At 43.9% G+C, this 26,290-nt stretch overlaps 1 protein-coding gene across 1 annotated transcript in view; it reads right to left on the bottom strand.

The window, feature by feature from the left end:
* Nucleotides 1-2,715: 2,715 nt before the first annotated feature.
* The window catches only part of LOC126101444 (tachykinin-like peptides receptor 99D), a 263,713-nt gene continuing 240,138 nt past the window's right edge, over nucleotides 2,716-26,290 (bottom strand). Inside the window, exon 6 of the mRNA XM_049912099.1 lies at nucleotides 2,716-3,024. Coding sequence (XP_049768056.1) covers nucleotides 2,716-3,024 — 309 coding nt within the window. The remainder of the gene's footprint in view (nucleotides 3,025-26,290) is intronic.

Below are 26,290 nucleotides of genomic sequence, written 5' to 3'. Positions count from 1 at the left end.
AGAATAGACCGCGAAAGATACTGGAAAACGTATTATTGACACACAGCTACAATTCTTACATCTGAGTGTGGATTCGTACCTCACATTTGCATAGATGCAGCCCCTACAGTAAAACTATTGAGTGTTAAGCACAAAGAAATCAACAGGAATATCAACTATCAGTATCGATATCCATGTGTTTTTTCTACGCCTACCATAAGATTTGTCCATGCGTGAAGGCATACATTACAAGTATTTTAAATGAGAAAATATTGAGTCTAACTTACTACGTTGTCATTACACATCAATAGTACCACATGTTGACGGAAACTAGAAAAATTATTAACTAATTCCAGAGTATACGACATGTTCTGTTTTCCCTTATATACTATAATATTTCTATAAGCGGCCTCCTGAGCACATTACCAGGCGGTAATATTTTCAGTCCATTATAGAATAATATGCTGAAAATAAGACTGTCACTTATAAATATTGAAAAATGTTTCACAAGAAGACATACACAAACTGAATCAAACACTCCAATACCATAGATAGCCAACATTAGAAACTGAATCAAAAGCAAAAGCTTTCCAAACCACAGATATGTCTAATACAAAAAGACTCTTGAAGCAGGTGTCAGATTTCAAACGTACGCGATATATTAATGTGATACACAGATTGACAACGTGACTGAACACTCTAAATTCTATTGAAATGACCCGAAAAGAGAAGATAGGTTCTGCAACCACCTGTAGTAAGACATGGGATGTCAGGATATGTCCTATAGAAACGAGACAGTAAAAAAGAAAATCATGAGAATAATTATAACATGTAGTGTTGTAAGGAACCCAACAGTGAAATTAGCTCGAGCTTAAAATGTCGATGAAGGTAGAGAAGATGCTGAAACTTTGTAAAGACTTCTTACCCTGATTATAGAAACTTCTACCACGATGGTTGTTCGCTGTGTTCTGTACTGAGATATATTTTGTTCGGCGTGTGACGGTAATGCTATATGAATGTCCCTCAAACCATTGTAAACACTGCTGTAGTAAACACTGCTGGCAAGAGTTTGTACTGAAATATGTTCTCACTAAAAATTTCATCTGAATGAGTCCTATTATTCGTCTTTTCTGGGACGAGCGAAAAAATGTATCTATTACGATCTAGTTGTGAACTTTGTACTGCACATCAGGTGGTATCACTTCCAGGCAAATTCCTTCATTGGTCCTTCTAGATATCTGGATAATGCAGAACTAGACCACGAAGAATTTAATTTATACGTTCTTGTAACTGTAGTCGGCAAAACAGTTCCTTTCGTGATTGTCATCACAACATACAAGTATATGTTATCGCACGTAGTTAGTCTTGAATTTTAATGGGTAGCATTAATCATGAGATTCTTTTGAATAGAGGCGATTTATAATTGTCCACGCCATAATTGTTCTGCTCCTCATCTCTAGTTCACATCTTCCTTACAAAAATCATCCAGTTGACAGAACAATTCATGAATCAACAGCAAACGTGCTAAATTTTCCCGGTTGTAGCACACTAGCTCTCCTTTGTGTGGGACGAACATGTTTAAGAACAGACTTCTCACTAACAGAGCAAGCTGACCGGTGTGCTCATCCGAACTTTCGTCAAAACGAGCACCTCCAATGTAGAATCTAGCATTTTGGGTATAAAGGCAAATTCGTCCGTTCTATGTTACGGCGCCAGATATTTTAAGTGGACCATGTAGAGGTGAGTAGAGACTAACAAAAAGTGACTCATTCCTAGGCTGAATCTGAATGACGATAGGTTCTATAATAAGTTGTCAGCAACGACACACTGGACTGTAGATATATTTATAAACACCATATAGACACATAAATGGGAGTAGTATGATAGTGCTACGACCTTCGGTTACAGAAGTCACGTCTTACTGAACCATTATAAACTGAAGAAGGTATTATGGAAAGTCAACCTTTCCTAAATTAGTGGCGCGAAACGTCTTTCGGTAGTCCACACACAGATGAGGACTCGATATAGTGTCATCACTACAGTCCGAATGTCACTTCTCAGCACTGACAAGCATTCACAGAATTTCCACATTCACAACAGCACATCACACTGGCCATTCCCTGATAGTGCTGCTTGTTCGCAGGCCAGAAGTAGCTGCAGGTAGACCATGGCTCAGAAACAGCAGCATGTGAGCTGTGGAAGCGTTCCGTTCTGAACAGTGATCTCAGTCCTCTTGTAGTTGAGCATTTACACCTGAAGAGATAGAGGGGGACAGTGGTCCTTTCTAAAACAGTGATGGCAAATGTACTGCAGTGGTCTCCTCGGTGAACTCGGGAAGGTACACAAACCAGATTACCTCACCTTCCTGGCTAATTGGTGGTAGAAGGCCACAGCTTTCCCGTATTTGCCATATGTCCTTAAGCAGTGGTGCTGGGAGGTATTCCAAAAGCAATTGCTGACGTAAGTGGACCTAACAACAAGAGGTAGATGGCGCTGGTATGGTATACAAGTGGCCCATTCTGAGGTAGACACCATAAATAGCTTGTAGTGGACCTGTACCACCAGAGCAAGTACAGAGGGATATCAGGCCTTCGGAAAGGAGGGACACCGAATGCCTCAAAGTGTTCCACCCAGCAAACTGTCAAAGCTAGAAAACTGTCACTGTTTTTAGAGAAACCTCTACGCAGTAGTTATCATCCTCGACGCTGATGAATCGATGGACCTAGCACGTGCCCCTCAGTAGCGGTGCTGGGCGACGGCGTCGAAGTGGCTGGAGGTGGACGCAGACCTGGCTAGCAGCAGCGTGGTGGCGGTGGCTGAGTGCGGGGGCGGTCCGCGGCAGGACTGCCATGCGGAGTCGGGGGGCGGGGAGGTGGCCTGGGGGCAGCCCGCCCCTTTGGAGGCGAGCGTGCCCAGCGCCTCCAGGTCAGTCAGCTCGCGGCCTCGACGGCTGGAGCGGCCCCCAGCCTCGCTCACCTCGGCGCTGGGCCGCAGCTGACGGCAGCAGCCGCGCAGACGCAGCCGGAACTCGCGCTGGAACTTCTCCTGCAACACGAAACACGCACGCAGGCATCACTGTCCAGGGCATTCCAGCAACTTTAGTGGGAAAGTTGTCCAGTGCTATCAAGCGTACACCGAAGATGGTTAATGGTTCAAATGGCTCTGAGCACTATTTGACTTAGCATCTGAAGTCATCAGTCCCCTAGAACTTAGAACTACTTATACCTAAATAACCAAAGGACATCACACACATCCATGCCCAAAGCAGGATTCGAACCTGCGACCGTAGCAGTCACGCGGTTCCGGACTGAAGCGCCTAGAACCGCTCGGCCACCACGGCCGGCGTACACCGAAGAGTCAAACATTAAGATCACCGCCCATCGCCAGACCGAATACCTCCTTGTGGTGCTGCGGGCACGTGACGCAGAAGGTAGAAATGCAAGTAGAACACAGACAAATGGGTAGTCGTTATAGTGAAGATACGGGCGGCAAATGCGGAAATCATCTGATATGAGCGGTTTAGTCAAAGGACAAATTATTGTGGTGCTGCGGCTAGAAAGGAGAATCTTTAAAACGGCGAAGCTAGTCGCCTTTCGTGAGCACCTATGGTTGAAGGATGCTGAAATAACGAGAAGACCGTGAGGTATTGGACTACAACGTTTCATCACAAAATATAAAGGCAGGAGGATGCCCCCGTGCGTCTTCCACGACAGGCAGCGATCTGTGGCAGATCTGACAACAGAGTACAATGATGGTGCTGGCACAAGTGTTTTGGAGCACACCGCTCAAAGGCTACACATCACACGACCCCTTCGTGTTCCTGTGCTGACATCGTCAGTTATGACTATAGTGGGCGGAGCATCAGCGAGTTTTCACCTTGGTTCGGTCGAAGCATGTCTCCTGTCGAATGAATCTCATTTCTTGCTACACCAAGTTGATGGTTGCCCCCTTACCCGCCGTATTTCACCGTGCCACATGTTCAGGCTGGTGGGAGCACAATTATGCTATGGGGTACACTGAGTTGGGCTTCCACGGAATCTGTGGTAGTAATCGAAGACTAATGACAGCAGTAAACTACCTGAACGTTATTGCGGACCACCTTCATCGCTTCATGCTTCAAGTCTTCCCTCGTGGTGATGACATCTTCCACAGGATTGCTGACCGTGATACAAAGAATCGCCCTACAGTGGTTTGAGAGGCATTATGGCGAACTCACGTTGCTGTCTTGGCCAGCAAATGTGCCTGATCTGTAGGCACTGGAGCACATATCGGGCACCAGCTGCGTGACAGTAAAACACTATCCCGTAATTTGCGGGAATTGCTTCACCTGTTGTTAGACATCTAGTGCCACATACTTCTGGAATCCAGTAAAAGATTGTAAAACCCGAGCCAAGCTGAATTTCTGTTTGTATTAGAAATGTGGAAAAACACACAATTAAGCAGGTGGTCATAATGTTTTTGCGTATGTCAAATTGGCATAGGATTTCCTTACAGCTAGTTTTACGCTATCTGCTTAAAAATGTCCAGACACCCATAGCGAGCAGTAATATTGGGTGTCTCCACTCTTCGCCTTTATCAAGGCCTCGTCTCTGCTGGGGACTGTGTCAATGGGGTGCCTCAATGCCTGTGGAGGAGTGGCAGCCCCTTATTCCCCAAAAGTTAAAACCAGAAACTGCATTGATTTTGGGAGATGGGGACTGGAGCGAAGTCGACATTCTCATCCTATAAGTGATCCATTAGTTTGAGGTCGGGACTATGGACAAGCCACTCCATTTCAAGATTATAACTGTCCACAAACCATTACCTGATAGATGCTACTTTTGATGGGCTGCTTCGTCATGCGGATGCAAACAGTTATTTCAGAACTGATCTTCTACTGTTCGCAGGGAAAATGCAGTAAAATAAGTTCATAATCTTCCGCATTTATCGTTTCCTTAACGCAGAGGAACACGAGCATTGAACCCCAACGTCTGTACGCACCGCCAGTTTCTCAAGATTCACATTAAGAGGCCTGGAACATCAGTTTATGAGGAAGCAATCTTGACGGTTAAGAAACTCTGCTGGGTAAGAGGTGGCCTGTTTAGCGTCTATAATATCATCCACAGACAGATATTCTACAATATCTCCTTCTACTTGTGATAAAATTCTTTAATTTACCAGTCCCCCCCTAGAACTTAGAACTACGTAAACCTAACTAACCTAAGGACAGCACACAACACCCAGCCATCACGAGGCAGAGAAAATCCCTGACCCCGCCGGGAATCGAACCCGGGAACCCGGGCGTGGGAAGCGAGAACGCTACCGCACGACCACGAGATGCGGGCTTTACCAGTCCAACAAATTCATTACTCGTCGCCAAACTTGCACTCTCACACAACCAGTCTTTATTTCCCGTATTTATTTGCAGTTCAGGATAAATTTCGGTCATCAACTCTACTGCACCGTAAAAAATATCACGGTCTTCGCGATGTAATGTAATCGTGTCGTTGGTACCTTTATCAAAACGATCTTCGCCGAATTTCAGAGAAGCATTCGCATATTGTCCATATTCTATGCCATTGTACAGCTTTACGGGCATATTTGTTTCTAAACTAAATTTTTTATCATGTTGCCGTAAGACTCACGCCTTTAAACACGTGTTCACTTCATATGCCGGTGTGTCTTTAGTTGCTGCGGACAGGTTCTGTCTAAAATCGCCAGCCCACAGTACGACCTTTCCTCCCGCTATAGTTGGTTGCTTTCAGTGTCTTGCATTGCTATTTCTTCAATTGCTCTTATGTGGGACAATGTACAATCGTTCCAAAGCAATACCTTACACTGCTGCAAATTCCGTGTACGATTGCTTTTTTATTGATGTTACAAACAGGTGGTTTTTAGAGTGCTAAATCCAATGGCAGTTTAAGTACTGGGGACGCCGTTCGGCCACTGTCCAGTAGTGTGGCAGCTATTCCAGAGTAGGCGACAGCAACAGCTGCTCATTTATTTTTGCGAACTCGGGCCAAAAGAACTTTAAAAGAAAAAATTACCAGTTCCTCCCAGACCATCTTAAAAAAACCTTTCTCACTCTCAATTTTTTTCATAAATTGTTGAAAACTGTTGTCTGTTCTGGATGGAGATGCACAGCATATGCATTGAGTTGCTGTTGCAAAGACACAGTGGTATAACTCATTTTTCTTAGTATATCACTACTTATTCCTTCATTTCTAATGGGTCTACTAAATCCAAAGTAAAATTAATCTATTCCATTTATCATTATTACCCGGTCTTCCGCCATCATGAGAGCTTCGTTGCATATTAAGTCATTGTATGTAGCAGTAAGGGATTAAAATCCGTGGAGTATATCATCTGCCATGTAATTTACGTATTTGTCCCACGATTGTTGTGGATCTGAAAGCCCTTAGGTTTCTATTAATATTGCAAGAAGCTGTCTCATCTTTGCCTCTGATCTGCACAGTATGTTATCCTCCAGTGTTAGATTCTAGTGATTCAAATTTTCTAATAAGCCTTTGGCCTCACATCCCCATCTGAATGTTAGTAAATCCTGACCATTGTGTTTTTAGGGTGTTTAAAACAGGTTGGGCCTGTGCAGCATTATCTTCCAGCAAAAGCATTCCATGTGGCTGACATGCTACTTATAGAGTCTAAATAAATCAATTCTGGATATAACGCCAGGACAATCGTGAAAAGGAATTCCCTGAAATCAGCTTTTCCATTCTTTTTTATGTAATCTAAGTACAATATCTAGGCGCCTCAACGTATAGAAGAACTTTTGCGAAATCGTCTCTTACACAAAGATCAAAATATTCACCCAGAAGTATTTTTGGGGGATTAATCATTGCTCACACAAATTATTTTCTTTAAAATGCACTGTTTCACCATTATCTATGTAAATACTGAGGTATGTTACGATGGGACGTCTTCCATGCAGCTGGAAACCTAAAAGACGCCACACAACTTCGTTGCTGCTGACATAACGACTGGATTGATGTGTGGACTTCATTTATGGGATTTGTAAGGTCTTTGTTTCTGAAGTTTAAAAAAGTTTTATCACTGCCTTTGTTAATTTTTTGACATATATATTTAATAGCACACATAGAACTGCAAGCCTCCAGAGTCGTATTTACATTAAACAATACTGACAAAATTGGCGTACAGGGGACCACTCAACTATTATTGACATTAACGTGACTGTCGTTCTGAAGCCTTATCATTGCCTTCCGACCCCTTTCTTCTTGTACTGTTCGTTGGTACATAAAATATCCGTTTTCAATGTGTGTGTCGTCTCCTTTTAAAGCAAGGGTGGGTACGAGAGTTGCCCGCATGGTTACCCAAGGGTACCGTGAGCCGCGAAGGCAACGCTGAGCACCTGTTAGGGCACGTAATGCGGGTAGCATAGTTGTGTGGTGTGGCTGGCCGCTTGGGTATGCATACTGCACGAGGGCAGCCGTGCCACTGTGAGAGCGCTTCGCGCACGCAGCTGAGTATGGTCAAGCTAACATACGTAGTGCAGGTGGAATACAGATACGACAGAGGTCGTTTCACGTATACGTGGCGTCTGCGAACTCGGCACCGGTACACGGTTATCGGAGTCAAATCATATGTGGCACAACATGCGTGTGTAAAACGATATTACCCGAAGTCTGTGTATCCTGCGCCATGCAACGGTTGGCCGTGTACGTATGAAACACAGTTTCGAACTGTTCTATTTTCATGGCCACAAATAGGATACAGATGTAAAGGATTAAGAAACGAACACATTTGTATTATATATGTTACGTTATAGTTATACAGATGTGTGTAATTCAGAAGAGGGGTACTACATACGAAAAGGACATAGACACTAATTTACATCATTCTGGATGTTTTTACAATGCTTTTGAGCTATAATCTCGATATTTGGTGTGATATTACTGGTGAATAGGCGCATTGCACCTGTCAGGTGAACAGCAGTAAGACAACATAGATTTTGTCAGTTTCATTACGGAGAATAACACTTTCGCACAAGTATATCGTTCCAAAAAAACTACACAGACGAGCAGCTATTTTAAATAACAATGGAAACTGTTTACTTGGGAAATATTTGTAGAAGCTTTCCAAGGTTCCTGCAGTGCGAAATTTCTCCTCCAGCACACGACTGCGTTGAATGAGTCGCAGGATTGACATGGCATTCCAGTCGATTTAAGTCCTCAAATCAACTATCAAAAATTCCTTCCAGAGGCAGTAGCACCGTTACAAACCCATCAAAATGTTCTTTGATCTTCTCCTGCTCCACATTGTTTTCAATGACAACTATTCCAACGCTCGGGAAGTGTACACACGACATTTCTGACAGTTGCTTTGCCCAAAAAAGCAGTTTTCTCTTGAATACCAAAATAGTGTCAAACACTTCGCTAATTACCTTATTTCTAGCTTGCAAAGCTACATTCAAGGCATTCAGATGTTTGGTTATGTCAGTTAAAACCTCAAGGTGTAAAATCCACTGTGGGTCGTCCAATTCTTTCACCGGTTTTCCTTTCGAATCCATGAATAGCGCTATATCTTTACATAAATTTAAAAAATCGTTCAAAAATAACACCTCGACTCAACCAGCGTACTTCACAAAAATACGGAACATCGCCGTATTCACACTTGGGATCTGCTAGGAAAGATTTGAATTGTCTGTGTCCCAAACCGTGCGATCTGAGAATGTTAACCGTTTTTCTAACCACATCCATGACGCCAACTAGTATGGCACATTTTGCTAGCAGATTAACACGGTATTGCTGGACACCGACGGCTTTCAACTTCTTTCCTATCAAAGCAACGACACCAGACTTCCGACCAATCGTTGCAGGAGCCCCATCTGTTGCAGTTGACGAAAGTTTTGCCCAACATAGCTCGCATTTGTCTACTATATGTTCTACGCAGGAAAACACATCGTCAGCCTTTGCTGTGTAATGCATTGGCACTAAATCGAGTAGCTACTCAATCGCATTAAACTGAGCACCAACTCCTCGCTAAAAGACTGCAAGCTGAGCAACATTACTTACTTCACTGCATTCGTCCAATGTTAATGAAAAGGAAATCTTTGATCCTGTTTCACAAACACCGAACGCAATGTCTACACAGACAGTAGAAGCGATTGGAAGTAAACGGACCGAGTTGCTCCGAGCGGTGCAGTAACGTGCGTGGGTGGCTAGGCTAGTAGATAGTGGGGCTACTGCTAACTGGCAGAGTTGGAGAGAGCCGCGGGCAGGCTTTGTTGGCATCTGCGAGCACCTGCGCTCGCGAAACGGTATTTGCCAAGCCCCGTTTTAAAGTCTATGTGGAAACTTTTTCGTGCATTGCCCATCTTTCATGCAAGGAAACTGATGACAGTTAATGCCAGACGGGGCCGTGAATCATACACTATTGGCCATTAAAATTGCTACACCGCGAAGATGACGTGCTACAGACGCGAAATTTAACCGACAGGAAGAAGATGTTGTGATATGCAAATGATTAGCTTTTCAGAGCGTTCACACAAGGTTTACGCCGGTGGCGACACCTACAACGTACTTACATGAGCAAAGTTTCCAACCGATTTCTCATACACAAACAGCAGTTGACCGGCGTTGCCTGGTGAAACGTTGTTGTCATGCCTCGTGTAAGAAGGAGAAATGCGTACCATCACGTTTCCGACTTTGATAAAGGCCGGAATGTAGCCTATCGCGATTGCGATTTATCGGATCGCGACATTGCTGCTCGCGTTGGTCGAGATCCAATTACTGTTAGCAGAATATGGAATCGGTGGGTCCAGGAGGGTAATACGGAACGGCCTCGTATCACTAGCAGTCGAGATTACAGGCATCTTATCCACATGGCTGTAACGAATCGTGCAGCCACGTCTCGATCCCTGAGTCAACAGATAGGGACGATTGCAAGACGACAACCATATGCACGAACAGTTCGACGACGTTTGCAGCAGCATGGACTATCAGCTCGGAGACCATGGTTACGGTTACCCTTGACGCTGCATCACAGACAGGAGCACCAGTGATGGTGTACTCAACGACGAACCTAGGTGCACGAATGGCAAAACGTCATAATCCATAAGACGACTGACGGATCGTTAATATAGTCGCTTAATGGATCCTAATGATATTCAGGCTCACTAAAAGCCTCCCTCGTTCTACATGTAAAGGTACGACGCCTGTCTGTTTGTCGTTCCGCCTTTAAATGACGCCGCCGTTGTGAATGTCCAAGCGTCGCAGGAGCTGTAAGAGACGCATGACGCTCAGCGTCTAAAAAGCGACGGGCTTCTGTCTGTTCCACTGTCTCTGTAGATGCTAAGGCCGCATGACTTTCTGCATCTAAGGTCCCGCGGATCTGAGATTACTCCGATGTTCTCAGGCTTAACGTTCGATTTTATTGTCATGTCTCCACAAAAACTCTCCAGCTATGCTAGGTGGTGCAGCAACTCAATAGTACAAACCGCGAGCACAATAACACTGGTTCACATTGACACAAGAAAAAAAAAACACCAAAGCTCCTATTACGTGAGGATGTACATCTGAGCCGCAGTGCCCTAAATTTACAGGACGTGTTTGGAACTGCAGACTGGTTCACGTCGTCCGATTACACGATGCGCGCGGAGCAGAATGGCGCAAATACGTGCATGCACATTAGACGGCAATGACACTCGAATATCTAAGGGGAATATTTGATTTCTTGTAAAGCTATCCATTCAAATTAAAAATTTCTGGGTCTTAAGGTTCTTATTAATTATGAGTGTTTTTATTTTTGTTACTATTATTTGTTAATTAACTGTTGTTCTCTTATGTAACTATCACCAAATTATCTTATAACTGTTCTGAATTATAGGCAGAACTATCTGTTTTATATTTTGCACTTTGTAGCAAACAACACGTTCATCAAAATTTCAACATGTACATCTACGTCCATACCCTCTGAAGCACTGTGAAATGCAAGACAGAGGGTGAGCTGTGCATGGCTCGCCGTCCCACCATTTGGTATTTTACACCCTGTTTTAACGTATTTCCATCTCACCACGTAGATTTAAATTACCGGCGTTACTGAGTTGCTGTTTTGCCTGACCGTCATCGGCGCTATTAGCGCGTATCGGTATATCCCCTCTGATAGGATCTATGCTCGGCTGCTAATACTTCCCGGTTGTCATCTGTCGTGGAGTCAGTCGGAAGGTGAGGGGAAGAGAGTTCACGATGGCAGTTCGGGTCGTGAGTTGGGCCCTGGCAGTCAGTTTGCAACGCGTCTGGAGAACAGCCCCGGCCAGCCGGTCGCCGGCTGGCAGCAGCTGTGAGCCTTGGGTGGACATCGCCCGCCCGACCACTGCCGCCACGCATCACTTAGGCTGGCCTGTGTTTTGCTGGATTGTTGGTCGGTCGGTTGGGCCGAGGACATCTCTGTGTGGCGTACTCGACTGGGCCCTCTGGCGGTGTCTGCGCAGTGTCTGAATCTGTCTGGAGCTGTCCGATCGGTATGAGCATCGTCCATCGGCGACCCAGGACGTGAAAGTTAAGTAGTTTTGAGCATTACGTTGTTGGTTCCGACGCTGTTGTGAAGGTTTTCCTGTGAGCAACAACGAGTGAAGTGTTCGAGATAGCTGCCGTCAGGTGGAATTGATCAAATTAATCTACCCATAGTCAAGTGCACTAGCGGAATTTTCTGACTTATGGCCATTAGTGTCCTGGTTATCAGCCCTGACCGCTAACGTACATTCAGGCAGTGTTCATTTTGGGTGAAGTTAACTGAATTATGTTGCTTCGTAGTTATGTGAATTTCCTGCCTTGTGGCCGTTAGTGTTCTGGTTACCTGCCCTGGCCGCTAGCATAGTTTTTAGGCTGTGTATGTTCCTCACCTCTTGTTGCTGCCCAACATGGTGTGTAGTGTTGGCAGCTCAGTTCACATACGCGTTTGCTTGGGGATAGTGATACTTGTAATTTTATGGGGGCCTTGAATTCTCGTGTACTCCGTCATGGCAAGCAAGCGGATGGTCGGTCGGTCCGTCACTATCCCTTGGTTGGGTTCGCACGAATTAAGTGTAGTTGGACTCACCGCCTGTCTCGCCTAAGTGAACGAGGGCAGGCCGATCCACTGGAGACTCCTGAGTGCCGTTCTCTTAATTATCCTTTTGGCAGTGTTAATGTTGTTGTAATTTAACTTATTTTATATTTTTAATTCCGCAAGGTTATTTGTGGACCTTCAGCCCTGGAAACATGTTCTCAGAGTTTTCTTCAAGTCCAAACATTATCGCCTTCTGCTCTTGAAAGGTTATTGTAATTTCCTCTGAAAGATATTACAAGTTATTGTGGGTCTTCCGGCGTTGGTTTGGAAAAAGGAAATTTTTAAACTTAATGTATTGTTTTACCGTTGTTGCAATATATATTTCCTTAATATGCAGAATTTAACTTTGTGGCCTTCAGCCATCTTATTGCGTTTGTTTATCTCTCTCTGTGCACCTTGTGGGCCATCAGCAATGTTAGCACCTTAAAACATTGTGGCCTTCTGCCTTCCGTAATCATCATAGTATATTTAGAATTTTGAAGATTTAATCCACCAGCCTTCAGCCGCTCCGCTTGCTGATCTCATACATGTATACGATTTATCTTATTCGTAAAATTGACTGTGTATCATGTCTTTTCAAAATGGAACTTATTCCAAATCATCTGTTTGGAGGCCTTCAGCCGCGAAGTAAATTTAATTCTTTTAAAAGTGTATTTGTGAAATAATGATAATAAATTACAATTGTGAAATGAAACCGACCGCAACTACCTTGGTCCTTTCCACAATCCTAATTACCTGTTAGCCCTGCGTGATATAGCGGGCGTTTCAGAGGGTACTTCCCAATTTATACGTTATTAGCGCTTTTTCCGTTCCATTCACCAATGCAGCCCGGGAAAAAATCATAGTTTAAATATCTCTTTCTGTCCTATGATTAATGTAACCTTATCCTCAAGATCCCTGTGTGAGGGATATGTAGTGGGTTCTAGTATACTCCTAGACTCATCATTTAAAGTCCGATCTCCATGTTTCTTAGAAGACGTTCTCGGGATAGTTTACGACTTTCTCCAAGAGTGAACCAGTTCAGTTTCTTCAGTATTACTGGTACACTCTCCGGGGGTCAGCGAGATTGAGAACTATCTGGACCATGCACAGCAAGCGCAAAGCACACGTTGTCTGCCAATTTGCGTTTTTATCCCTTAACTCGAAACATCGGTCTCTCAGACCCCTCGTTTATTTTAAATGTCGAGTGTGGCAGCACTGCAAAAATGAGCGGCTTAACTTTCCCAGTACCTTCGACGCAACACTTGACGCGTGTAAAGCAGCAGTCAACAATAGACAGCCTGTTCCTAATTGACATATTCTGCTTTCACTGGCTGTTATTTTATAGCGTCTTCTTCTAGGCGTGAATTTGTCATATTTCAGGTACAACATGGATCGACTTTCTAATAAAAGTATCGTATCTGCTGCTAATCCAGATTTTTAGCTTGGGTGCAAGCGCAGTTTCGGGATTTAGATGAAGCGGAAAATGGGATCGATGACGACACATTTGACGATTCTGCTGACGATCCAGATTTGGGAATAGGTGATTGTTGTTGTTGTGGTCTTCAGTCCTGAGACTGGTTTGATGCAACTCTCCACGCTACTCTATCCTGTGCAAGCTTCTTCACCTCATAGTACCTACTGCAACCTACATCCTTCTGAATCTGCTTAGTGTATTCATCTCTTGGTCTCCCTCTATGATTTTTACCCTCCACGCTGCCCTCCAATATTAAATTTGTGATCCCTTGATGCCTCAGAACATGTCCTACCAACCGATCCCTTCTTCTAGTCAAGATGTGCCACAAACTCTTCTTCTCCCCAATCCTATTCAGTACCTCCTCATTAGTTATGTGATCTACACATTTAATCTTCAGTATTCTTCTGCAGCACCACATTTCGAAAGCTTCTATTCTCTTCTTGTCCAAACTAGTTATCGTCCATGTTTCACTTCCACACATGGCTACACTCCATACATATACTTTCAGAAACGACATCCTGATACTTAAATCTATTTCCGATGTTAACAAATTTCTCTTCTTCAGAAACGCTTTCCTTGCCATTGCCAGTCTACATTTTATATCCTCTCTACTTCGACCATCATCAGTTATTTTGCTCTCCAAATAGCAAAACTCCTTCACTGCTTTAAGTGTCTCATTTCCTAATCTAATTCCCTCAGCATCACCCGACTTAATTCGACTACATTCCATTATCCTCGTTTTGCTGTTGTTGATGTTCTTCTTATATCCTCCTTTTAAGACACTGTCCATTCCGTTCAACTGCTCTTCTAAGTCCTTTGCTGTCTCTGACAGAATTACAATGTCATCGGCGAACCTCAAAGTTTTTATTTCTTCTCCATGGATTTTAATACCTACTCCGAATTTTTCTTTTGTTTCCTTTACTGCTCGTTCAATATACACATTGAATAACATCGGGGAGAGGCTACAGGCCTGTCTAACTACCTTCCCAACCACTGCTTCCCTTTCATGTCCCTCGACTCTTATAACTGCCATCTGGTTTCTGTACAAATTGCAAATAGCCTTTCACTTCCTGTGTTTTACACCTGCCACCTTCAGAATTTGAAAGAGGGCATTCCAGTCAACATTGTCAAAAGCTTTCTCTAAGTCTACAAATGCTAGAAACGTAGGTTTGCCTTTTCTTAATCTAGCTTCTAAAATAAGTCGTAGGGTCAGTATTGCCTCACATGTCCCCATATTTCTACGGAATCCAAACTGATCTTCCCCAAGGTCGGCTTCTACCAGTTTTTCCATTCGTCTGTTAAGAATTCGCGTTAGTATTTTGCAGCCGCGACTTATTAAACTGATAGTTCGGTAATTTTCACATCTGTCAACGCCTGCTTTCTTTGGGATTGGAATTATTATATTCTTCTTGAAGTCTGTGGGTATTTCGCCTGTTTCATACATTTTGCTCACCAGACGGTAGAATTTTGTCAGGACTGGCTCTCCCAAGGCTGTCAGTAGGTATAATGGAATGCTGTGTACTCCCGGGGTCTTGTTTCGACTCAGGTCTTTCAGTGCTCTGTGAATAGGTGATAGTCACCATGAAACAGAAAGTGATACTAGTGAAGAAAATGTTTTATTGGAAGAAGAGCATGGAGCGGTCTATGCTACAGATAATACCTCACAGCAAACACAGTACTTTCATGGTAAAAACAATTTCCAATGGAAACGTTCTGAGCCGGTTAGAGCGAGAAGAAAACCAGAGCACGACATTCTGAAAGAAGGAATGCCTACCTAACAGCCAAAAGTCGTCGTTTGGGACAAAGTCGTACTAAATCTCAAATGTGGGAGAATTTATATGATGATGACATGATAGATGAAGTAGTTTTACATACAAACGTGAAACTGAATACAATAAGGGCAAAGTTGCAGGTAACAACTAATACGTCGAATTACAGAGATACTGACATCGTTTAGATCAAAGCTTTCACAGACCTTCAAATGATGACATCAATATTCAAATCATCTGATGTTGTCTCTTTTCGAAAAGGATCTGACCGGTCGTCCTGTATTTGTGGTGATAATGTCGGCAAAGCGCTTTGAAATACTTCTAAGCAGCCTGAGACTTGACGATGCGACTACCAGAGGCGAAAGAAAGAAATCAGATCGCGCAGCTGCAAATCAAACGTTTTTGAGAAATTCATTTTCAATCCTCAGCAATTATACTGTATAAAAGGCAACGTTACAGGGAATGAAATGTAAGTACTATTCAGGGGAAAATGTCCTTTCCGCGTTTATATGCCTAGCAAACCAGCCAAATACGGCATAAAAATTACGTGCCTGGCAGACTCTGGAAGCGCTTACCTCTTCAATGCCTACATATATTCAGGGAAAGATAGTGATGGATGTGGACTGACAGGAGAAGACAAAAAGCTTGCCAAACCAACACAGGCAGTTTTACGTCTGTGTAAACCAATAGAAGGATGTAGCAGAAACACTATCGCTGACAACTGGTTTACTTGTATAGAACTCATTCTTGAGCTGAGAAATAGAGGACTAACATATGTAGGAACGGTCAGAAAGAACAAACGCGAAATACCCCAAGAGTTTTTCGTTGATAAAAGGAGGCCAGTTGGGTAAGTATTATATGGATTCTCTGAGAATACAACACTGTTTTCGTTTGTTCCTAAGAGAAACAAGGCAGTAATTCTTGTGTCTTCAATGCATCATTCCAATGAAAATGATACCATAAAAAATATGCCAGAAATTATTTGTTACTACAGTGCAAAGAAATCTGGAGTAGATTTGTTCAACATGAAATCTGCCAATTATTCGCCGAACAGACGTACAAGGCGGTGGCCAATGTCAGTCTTTTACACAATTGTAAACATCAGCTGCGTGTGCAGTTTCGTTCTGTATTTGTGCTACGGAGAAAACCCCATCCTAACTCGTCTAAATTCACCAAAATTCTGGCCATGGAGCTGCTAGAGCCACATCTAAGCAGATGACGGGAAATTCAAAATTTACCTATAAATACCATGGAAATGATCCACAAAGTTCTGGGAGACACTAATCAATCAATCGAAGGCATTCCAAGTACACTCCTGGAAATGGAAAAAAGAACACATTGACACCGGTGTGTCAGACCCTCCATACTTGCTCCGGACACTGCGAGAGGGCTGTACAAGCAATGATCACACGCACGGCACAGCGGACACACCAGGAACCGCGGTGTTGGCCGTCGAATGGCGCTAGCTGCGCAGCATTTGTGCACCGCCGCCGTCAGTGTCAGCCAGTTTGCCGTGGCATACGGAGCTCCATCGCAGTCTTTAACACTGGTAGCATGCCGCGACAGCGTGGACGTGAACCGTATGTGCAGTTGACGGATTTTGAGCGAGGGCATATAGTGGGCAGGCGGGAGGCCGGGTGGACGTACCGCCGAATTGCTCAACACGTGGGGCGTGAGGTCTCCACAGTACATCGATGTTGTCGCCAGTGGTCGGCGGAAGGTGCACGTGTCCGTCGACCTGGGACCGGACCGCAGCGACGCACGGATGCACCCCAAGACCGTAGGATCCTACGCAGTGCCGTAGGGGACCGCACCGCCACTTCCCAGCAAATTAGGGACACTGTTGCTCCTGGGGTATCGGCGAGGACCATTCGCAACCGTCTCCATGAAGCTGGGCTATGGTCCCGCACACCGTTAGGCCGTCTTCCGCTCACGCCCCAACATCGTGCAGCCCGCCTCCAGTGGTGTCGCGACAGGCGTGAATGGAGGGACGAATGGAGACATGTCGTCTTCAGCGATGAGAGTCGCTTCTGCCTTGGTGCCAATGATGGTCGTATGCGTGTTTGGCGCCGTGCAGGTGAGCGCCACAATTAGGACTGCATACGACCGAGGCACACAGGGCCAACACCCGGCATCATGGTGTGGGGAGCGATCTCCTACACTGGCCGTACACCACTGGTGATCGTCGAGGGGACACTGAATAGTGCACGGTACATCCAAACCGTCATCGAACCCATCGTTCTACCATTCCTAGACCGGCAAGGGAACTTGCTGTTCCAACAGGACAATGCACGTCCGCATGTATCCCGTGCCACCCAACGTGCTCTAGAAGGTGTAAGTCAACTACCCTGGCCAGCAAGATCTCCGGATCTGTCCCCCATTGAGCATGTTTGAGACTGGATGAAGCGTCGTCTCACACTGTCTGCACGTCCAGCACGAACGCTGGTCCAACTGGGGCGCCAGGTGGAAATGGCATGGCAAGCCGTTCCACAGGACTACATCCAGCATCTCTACGATCGTCTCCATGGGAGAATAGCAGCCTGCATTGCTGCGAAAGGTGGATATACACTGTACTAGTGCCGACATTGTGCATGCTCTGTTGCCTGTGTCTATGTGCCTGTGGTTCTGTCAGTGTGATCATGTGATGTATCTGACCCCAGGAATGTGTCAATAAAGTTTCCCCTTCCTGGGACAATGAATTCACGGTGTTCTTATTTCAATTTCCAGGAGTGTTTTAGAATGGACGAAGGGAAGACGTATGAAGTGCCCTGCGTCCAAGAAGAGTAAAACGGTGTATAGGTGCATCAAATGTGGTCACCTAGATTGACTGGAATGCAGAAGAAATATGTGTGCAAAAGATATGTGATTTAAAATTTCAGTTCAGTTGATTATTATCTTTCTTTACATTTTCTGCAATATTTTATTTATATTTAGGAATGTGTTGTCTAATATAACAGTGGTGAAAGTCATATGAAATCTGACACTGAATGACGTACTTGTGATACTTCGTGTTTATTTTATATAATTTAAACAACAAAGTGTTTATATGGGCTGAAAAGTATTAAATTTATTTTTAACATGAATTAACTGACTATTTACTTGATTTCTGTCAACTTATGTGGAGTTCTGTGATATAAAATATTAGGTGGTCTGAGAGACCGTATGTTTCTTGCTACGCACATTTCAGAGATGTTTCGGGTTAAGGGTTATTACTGAATTGAGGGTTTCCGTGGCAACCAGCAAAGTGCGTAGATCAAGTTAAGTGATCCTAATGAAAAGTATCAGAGGTCTATTAAATCGCATAGTGAGCACAAGCTACCTTGCAGTATTATGAAGAACTTTTGCGTGGCAGAGTTCTCTGCCGGAAACCAGTGCAGTTGGGCTCGGTGCTGAGCAGTCGGGGGAATGTTTTATAACAGCCACAGAGACGGCCGCTCAAGTCGTCGTCGTCGTGTGTGGAGGCGTCCCTTTCATCTTACCGCAGACAGGACGCCCGTACCGCACAGTGGCGGCGTCGTCGCCATGTAGCAGCGGGACCTTCCGCGAATTCTGAAAACGGCGCCGGTGTGGTGCTCGGGCCAGTGAGCTCAGACAACGGGCGCCTCCTAGAAGCAACGCTCATTGGACAGCCGCCGGGCATCCAGACAACGAGCTGGAGTGACGATCACTGGGCAGTTCACAAGAAAGTTGTCACTATTGGACAGGCCACGACACGGAGCGTCAGCTCCGTCTTATAGCGACAGAAATTGCGGACTAGCGTTTTGGCTTCGAAGGGAAGCCGTCGCTTTTGCTCCGGTCCGTGCGACGGAGTTCTGTATTTCATCCTGCAGCCTGGACATTAGTTTTGCACATACGCGATCGCATGGAGCAGTCGCAACTGCAACAAGACGGCGATCCATATCTCGACACCACGAAGGGGCTGCCTGCAGTGGTTTCCACGTTGCAGAGAACATCACAGGGCAAGCATCCACACGGCCGGCCATATTCAGACCGCTCTTTCCAAGATAGGTACAGTTAGTTAGTTGCTTAAAGTGTAATTTTCTTCCGTATGTCGAGAACCTTCATGTTGATTCCTAAATTAAGTAGAATCTAGTGCGCTCTGTCAGTGAAAGGAGAGGTGAAAATCCGTATTGAAAACTGAAAGAAATTAATATCTACGCGTTAGTTGTTATTTTTCTACGCACACTGTGCTCAATTTAATAAGGACGCATCACCTTGTCGTGAGTATTGAAATGTACAGGTTGACAGTTATTGAACTATATGGAATAAACTCGTTATAACTTCTGAACGGTTCGCTTTAGGACGTTCAAACTGAACGGTTGGCCGCGGGGCATGATACGAATTAGTATGTGAATATGGTTTAGTTTAGCGAAGATGCCCACTTTAATTTGGTTGTATTCGTCAATATGCAAAACTGGCGAATTTGGGAGGGGGTGGCTCATAATCTGCATTTCGCGTTCGAGAAGTCTCTTCACCCTCAACGGGTGGCAGTGTGCCGGCCGGTGTGGCCGTTCGGTTCTAGGCGCTTCGGTCTGGAACCGCGCGACTGCTACGGTCGCAGGTTCGAATCCTGCCTCGGGCATGGATATGTGTGATGTCCTTAGGTTAGTTAGGTTTAAGTAGCTCTAAGTTCTAGGGGACTGATGACCACAGCTGTTAAGTCCCATAGTGCTCAGAGCCATTTCAACCATTTTTTTGGTGGCAGTGTGGTGCGCAATGTCAGGTCACAGAATAATCGGTGCGAAATTCCTTGACGGCAGAATGACTACCGAATCGTGTTTGAAGATTTTGAAAGATGGTTTCAACTCCATTTCCCCAGTATCCAAATTGACCGTGATTTCGACAATATGTGGTTCATGCTCGACCCCTTCGAAGCAGGAGAGTGTTTGGTGTCCTGGAGCAGCACTTTGGGGAACGCATTCTGGCACTGGGGTACCCAGAAGACACTGGCATGGACCTGGATTGGCCACCATATTCTCTGGATCTGAACAAATGTAACTACTTTTTGTGGGGCTAAATTAAAGACAAGGCATATAGCAAAAACCCCAAAGCCATTACTGAGCTGAAAACAGTTATTCAGGAGGTCATCGACAGCATCGTTGTTCCGACATTTAAGGGGATCATGCAGAATTTTGCTATTCGTCTGCGCCACATCATCGCCAATGATGGCAGGCATATCGAACATGTCATAATCTAAATCCGAATATCTGTAGTGATGTCTACATGTTGAATAAAGTGTGTGCATGCCGAAGTTTGTAACTAATTTACGGGCCGGCCGCAGTGGCTGAGCGCTTCTAGGCGCTTCAGTCTGGAACCGCGCGACCGCTAGGGTCGCAGGATCGAATCCTGCCTCAGTATGGATGTGTGTAATGTCCTTAGGTTAATTAGATTTAAGTAGTTCTAAGTTCTAGTTTTTTTCATATAGTTCAATAACTGTCACCATGTAAAAACATTCTAGTAATGAAAAATTTATTTCATTCTGTAAAGTATTTCTGGCTTTTCAGTTAAAAATTACCCACCAGTGCCCTCAACACTGTCATTATTTTTTGGGGGGGGGGGGAGGGGGGATTACTTTTGTAGTTTTCTCTAATTGATTCTTATTATAGTTTGGTGTGGGTCCTCTCCTGGAATGATTCTTCAACAGAGCAAGGGATTAAAAAAGTCAAATAAGGTGTATGAGAGTCACATCAGGTGGATTCTTTGTAGAATTCCGTGTTAGCATAATGCACGATCTGTATAACGCCTCACGGTGAGATCTACTCGGAGGACGCCTCCCAGGAAAAACAAAGCAGTGACAATTCGTGGTACCCTTTTTTGTAAACGTTCAGTACCAGCGAAAATTTTGAGCAATATTCCAGGGCGGGTCACACAACCTTAAGCCACAGCAGGCTAAAGACGATGAAAAGCCAGATGTTGGTGTGATCAGACCAGTATGGGATGTAAGGCCGAAGGCGGTGGCAAAGAATAAATATTTTCCCATAATTAACGTGATATTCTTCAAGTCAATAAATATCTTGTACTTCACATTTTTTGAAGTAACCTATGTTCATCCTCAGGGTTTAAGCTATCTGATATCAAAAATCACATCGAAATCGGTTCACCAAGTTAATCGTGAAAACGTAACGGAGTTGCTTTCACATTTATGATATTAGCATGGAGGCATGGATTTCTACGGAGTAAACACGTGGAGCATTGCATAATTGTGTTCTAGCTTTTACCCGAGACTGTGCTCGCATATCAGTAAAATAAAATCAAATGAAATTTGCATATGCTATTATTAGGCGGGAGGTCCCGGTCGGGATGTTCGGGGCCTTGTTTCAAGTGTGTATTTGACACCATTTCTACTATTTGTAAATCAGTCATACTAAAATGTATGTGAAGACGGGAGATACACCCAAACGCGAGGGGAAAGAGAGTTCTATCTGACTGGGAATCGAACCTAGATCCCATAGTTGACTGTCTACAGCGTAAAGTGGGAGACTACGAACTGCTCTATCGAGCTACTCCACAGCTTAGAGTTATAACAGCTCATGTCGCTAAGCGGCTACAATGGGACAAGTTTGTGATTGATATTGGTACGAAAGTATGGACTAAAGACGTAGAGGATTGTATAATCACTGTGTTCACTATGGTATATAGAAGAACAGTGAAGCATTTTCACAAATATAAAGTTCAAAAGTCAAAGAATAAATAGCTTTATCAAAAAATCATTACTATTCGTATTTCGTGTTATATCTTTCAAATAAATAAATAAGATGTACTACATACTACTTCAGCATTCAAGCCATCTTCATACTTAATTTCATCAAAATCGGCGCAGAGGTTTAGTCGTGAAAGCGAATCAGACACAGTGACTTTAGCATTTATAATGTTAGTATGGATTATCTCGTTCATCTGTTTTTGTTTCTGCAGTTCTAGCACAATCCTTGCGAGATCACATTAATTCCACTTAAGAATTTTTGAACCAGAAAGGTATCCAACTCGGTCAGTTACCTTTTTTTGGCAGAGTTTTCGACATTACAGTTTGCTCAAATGTTGTTTTGTAGAGGTGCAAAAGAATTCCCTTCTTCTCAATTGATCTTGGTTATCTATGTTGCAAATAACAGCAGCATTTGTCGTAGCGGCGTTCATGATGATCTAAAATAAAACCAATCGCCATTTTCTCGTATTTATAGCTACATAAATACAAGGTACAAAACAAGAATAAGTATGTTCTAACAATACGGAAAGCCGACGCTGCACAGGAACGACCGAATCAGATATAACAATAAACTGACGCCAGTGTACGCGGCAGGTCCGTGATACGCTAGAACAGTTTGTCATAAGTTAACCAGTAGTGCTATTGTCAAAATACCAGGTGTCATACAAAACGACTCCTTTTATGTTCACTGGAAGGAACTATGAAGGTAGCTCCTTGGGATCGATAGTCAGACACTGTACTAATATGAAAATAATGTTCTTGGCCTCACAGGCCACCTGCGTGTGCTTCAGGTTAAGCGCAATAAGATGACCATTCATCATGAAAAATACACTCAGACCTAATACAATCTTCTCCGTACTTGACTGTTGACATTACACGTGACGACAGTTATATTTCTCCAAGCATTCTCCAAACACAAATGCTTCCATCGGATTTCGACACGACGTAGCGCGATCCATCGCTCCAAACCTCTCGTTTCCACTCATCCATTGTGTAGTGGCGTCGCTTTTTACACCACCTCAAGTGTCGGTTATCATTTGCTACAAAAATTTGTTACTTACGATAAGCTGCTCGACCATTTAACCGCATTCCTTTTGCCTCCACACACACAGCCATTGCGCTAGTTGGACTGCTGGTAGTAGCACTTTGAAACTCGAAACTGAGTCTTTCTACTGATGTCATGCGAGTTTTGATAACCATCCTCCGCAATAGTCAACAGTCCGTCTCCGTCAGTAAATGTTGTCTACATGGTCTTGATATAGTTCTGACTTTTCATCCAGGCTTCCACTTCGGTCACATCACCAGCACGGTTGGACTACAGTGGTACAGAATTTTAGTGAATTTTTTTCGGATACCGGCGCTTGTAAGTTACTTCCAGTATCAGTTGCTGGACGTCCTCACCACGGAGGAAACCCATCGCCTGTATGTGTTTATTATCGATTTCATTCAACAGAGAGCGAGGGCATGTACTCCATGGAAGAAATACGGCGGTTCAGGGGCCTTTAGTGGTACAACCCGTAATGGCGGGAAGAGAACCTGTGTTCGATTCCCAACCGCTATCTCCAGGTTCTTTTTTAATTTATATTCCTTTAATGTGAAACTTGGTAAAAATAGGAAGGTTGATAAGGTAATCATTAAGGAATAATAACATGGTAGGTAAATAAATTTGTTAAATTTGAGACTCCGATTAGCAAAGAATTCAAATTGTAATCCTGATTGCATTACAAGGACTCCCTTAGTCACTCTGAGACATGTCCTTACTTTACTTCGAACATCTACAGAGACTGTACTTGTGATACAAACATGGAGGTCATCAGCGCCTTTGCATGAATGATACGCAGACGAGCGGTGGAGAACACGTAATGCATGCAGTCTTCACGAAACTAAATTATTTTCTCCGAAGATTTACCGAAAAATAGTCATGGCTTACATTTAAAAATACTTGTTTTTGGGAATTAATTTTAATGCTCAACACGCATAAGATAACATCGCCTGAAAGCTGGTGCTGAAAGGCGATCGAGTTGTGCTATTAATAATTGTCACACCCGCGTGATTATGCAGTTCCTGACAGGTTTACGGAAGCACATTGGAATTCTAAAACCTTCAACTAAAGATCTGTTCCATGACTCGCTGTAAACAGGCACCACGCGGTCGCTTCCCGTGAAAAATTCATAACAGTATTAGTTGGATTTATGTTCATACAGCGAGTTTAAAATTTTAACCCTTACTAATACAAGTATTTTGAGAAATTTATTTGGCTACATTCTTTTCATTCCTTACTGATTACCTCATTAATCTTTCTATTCCTACCAATTTCAATGCGAAAGAACATTCTAATAAAAAATAACTGTAGAATGCTTTTGAAAATCGAACACATGTTCTCTGCTCTCAAGTCGGATGCCTTTATCTCCGTTTTGAGGGGGAGGGACGAGAGCGTAGGGGACAAAGTGAGCGGGGGACACAACCCGAGATCTGACTATGGTGACCACTTCTCCTAAGGACTAAAAACGTTGGAGGGGATAGGAAAACAAGAAAACAGAATTTATTTATTTGTTTGTTTTACAATCATCAATGTGTCGCCAAAGCTCGTGCTATGGCATGTCCCCTTAGTACCAAGGGCTTAGTGAATGAAAAGAGGTCATCGCCGCCTACCAAACAGGAAGGAGGACGTATCCCCCCCCCCTCTCCCTCCCACCGCTGCGGAATAGCGATGCATGTCTCCTCGTATTACGGGTATTACGGACTGGTTCCCATTCAAATGAGCAAAAAATACGCAAAGCTTGGAAATGTTTTTGAGATGATGAAAAGACATACAAAGGATCTTTTTAGTGATTATGAATGATCATACTTAGAACTTTATTTTAGGTTTTCAACCCAAAAAGGTATGGCGGCCGTTAGTAGGGCTTGATCAAGGGCCTGCGAGTGTGAAGTACGCGGATTGCGAGCAGTGTAGCCTCTCTGGATTGTCTGAAATGGATAACATCATAACATCAGTCAGTACAACATTAAGTTTAAGAAATCTTACACCCAACCACAATGAGAAACCCTAAATTAAAAGATATGGTGCCAATTCCAACTTCGAGTTCTATTTTTGGGGGCTAGTTTCACTCTTTACAGCTTAACAAAAAATTCTTAATATAAATAAACTTCATATATTATAGATGCAAATGAAACGGAAATTAGGGTTTGGCGTCATTGGCCGGGAGGTCCCTTGCCGTGCAGCTCCGGCCACCTTGGTGCAGGTCTTATTACAGTCGACTCCAAACTGGGCGACCTGCACGCCGGATGGGGATGAAATGATGATGAAAACAGCACAACATCCAGTCCCTGAGCGGGAAAAATCCCCGACGCAGCCTGGAATCGAACTCGGGCCGTCGGACGGTAATCCGTCACGCTGACCACTCAGCTATCGGGGGGGGGGGGGGGGGGGACATATAGTATAGATGTAATCTAGTAAGTTCTGAAAAACCCTTTCTGGAGAAAAACTAGTTTAAAGTGTAGGGAAAACTTTTATAAGTATTATAAGTTCAATTTGCATAAAAACTACATTTTGTTATCCATTTATGATATCGCTGAACACAAATCTGAAGCTAGATTTTAAAAATTCTAAATGGCTAATCCAATATGGTGGACCAAAAATTATGTTTTGACCTAACTCGAAATCTTCTCGGAGAGCAGCTCCCTCGGTCTTCTTGGCGAGAAAAGCCAATATGGCTGAGCTGGACATGCTGCGTTCCGCAGCCTGCACACCTTGTTCGTCAGCTTTTCCGATGAATATGTATGCAGGTATACTGCAGTAGAAATCATTTTGTGAACGCCCGTCACAGAACGACATGTTTTCCACATGAGCAGATCGTCTCCCACCGAGACCGTCCAGCGGCGGCCGTGACACTGCTTCCAGCAATGGGCTGTAGAAATTTCTGTAGCGCACAGATTAAAAAACATTTTCGTTCCAACATTCTAGTCACATATACCTCCCAAAAATTGCAATAATAACCGAATTTTCAACCATTTTGAATGAGAACCTGGCCTTCGTGTGGCCGACTTTGGTGGTTCAGTCCTAAAAAGTTGGATTCATGGTTCTTCTTTTCCTGTCACATACAGTCTAGCTGCGAGATGGTCATGAAACGCGATCCATAGAAAATTACAGGAACATTGCTGGTACTTGCGGTTCCGTTCGATCTCAAAGTGTCGTTAGTGAAAGTAAATCAAAAATGGCGGACTGCTTTCTAATCGTCGCTAAACAAGTTGTGCACTGCGTGTCCGCGTATCCACGTTGTAGAATTCGGTTTTGATCTTGCAAAATACACCTCATCCGGGAAG

Source organism: Schistocerca cancellata, chromosome 9 (genome assembly GCF_023864275.1).
Source record: "Schistocerca cancellata isolate TAMUIC-IGC-003103 chromosome 9, iqSchCanc2.1, whole genome shotgun sequence".
Classification (NCBI taxonomy): domain Eukaryota; kingdom Metazoa; phylum Arthropoda; class Insecta; order Orthoptera; family Acrididae; genus Schistocerca; species Schistocerca cancellata.
The sequence above is the reverse complement of the archived record's forward strand: the minus strand, read 5'-3'. Positions and strand labels throughout refer to the sequence as shown.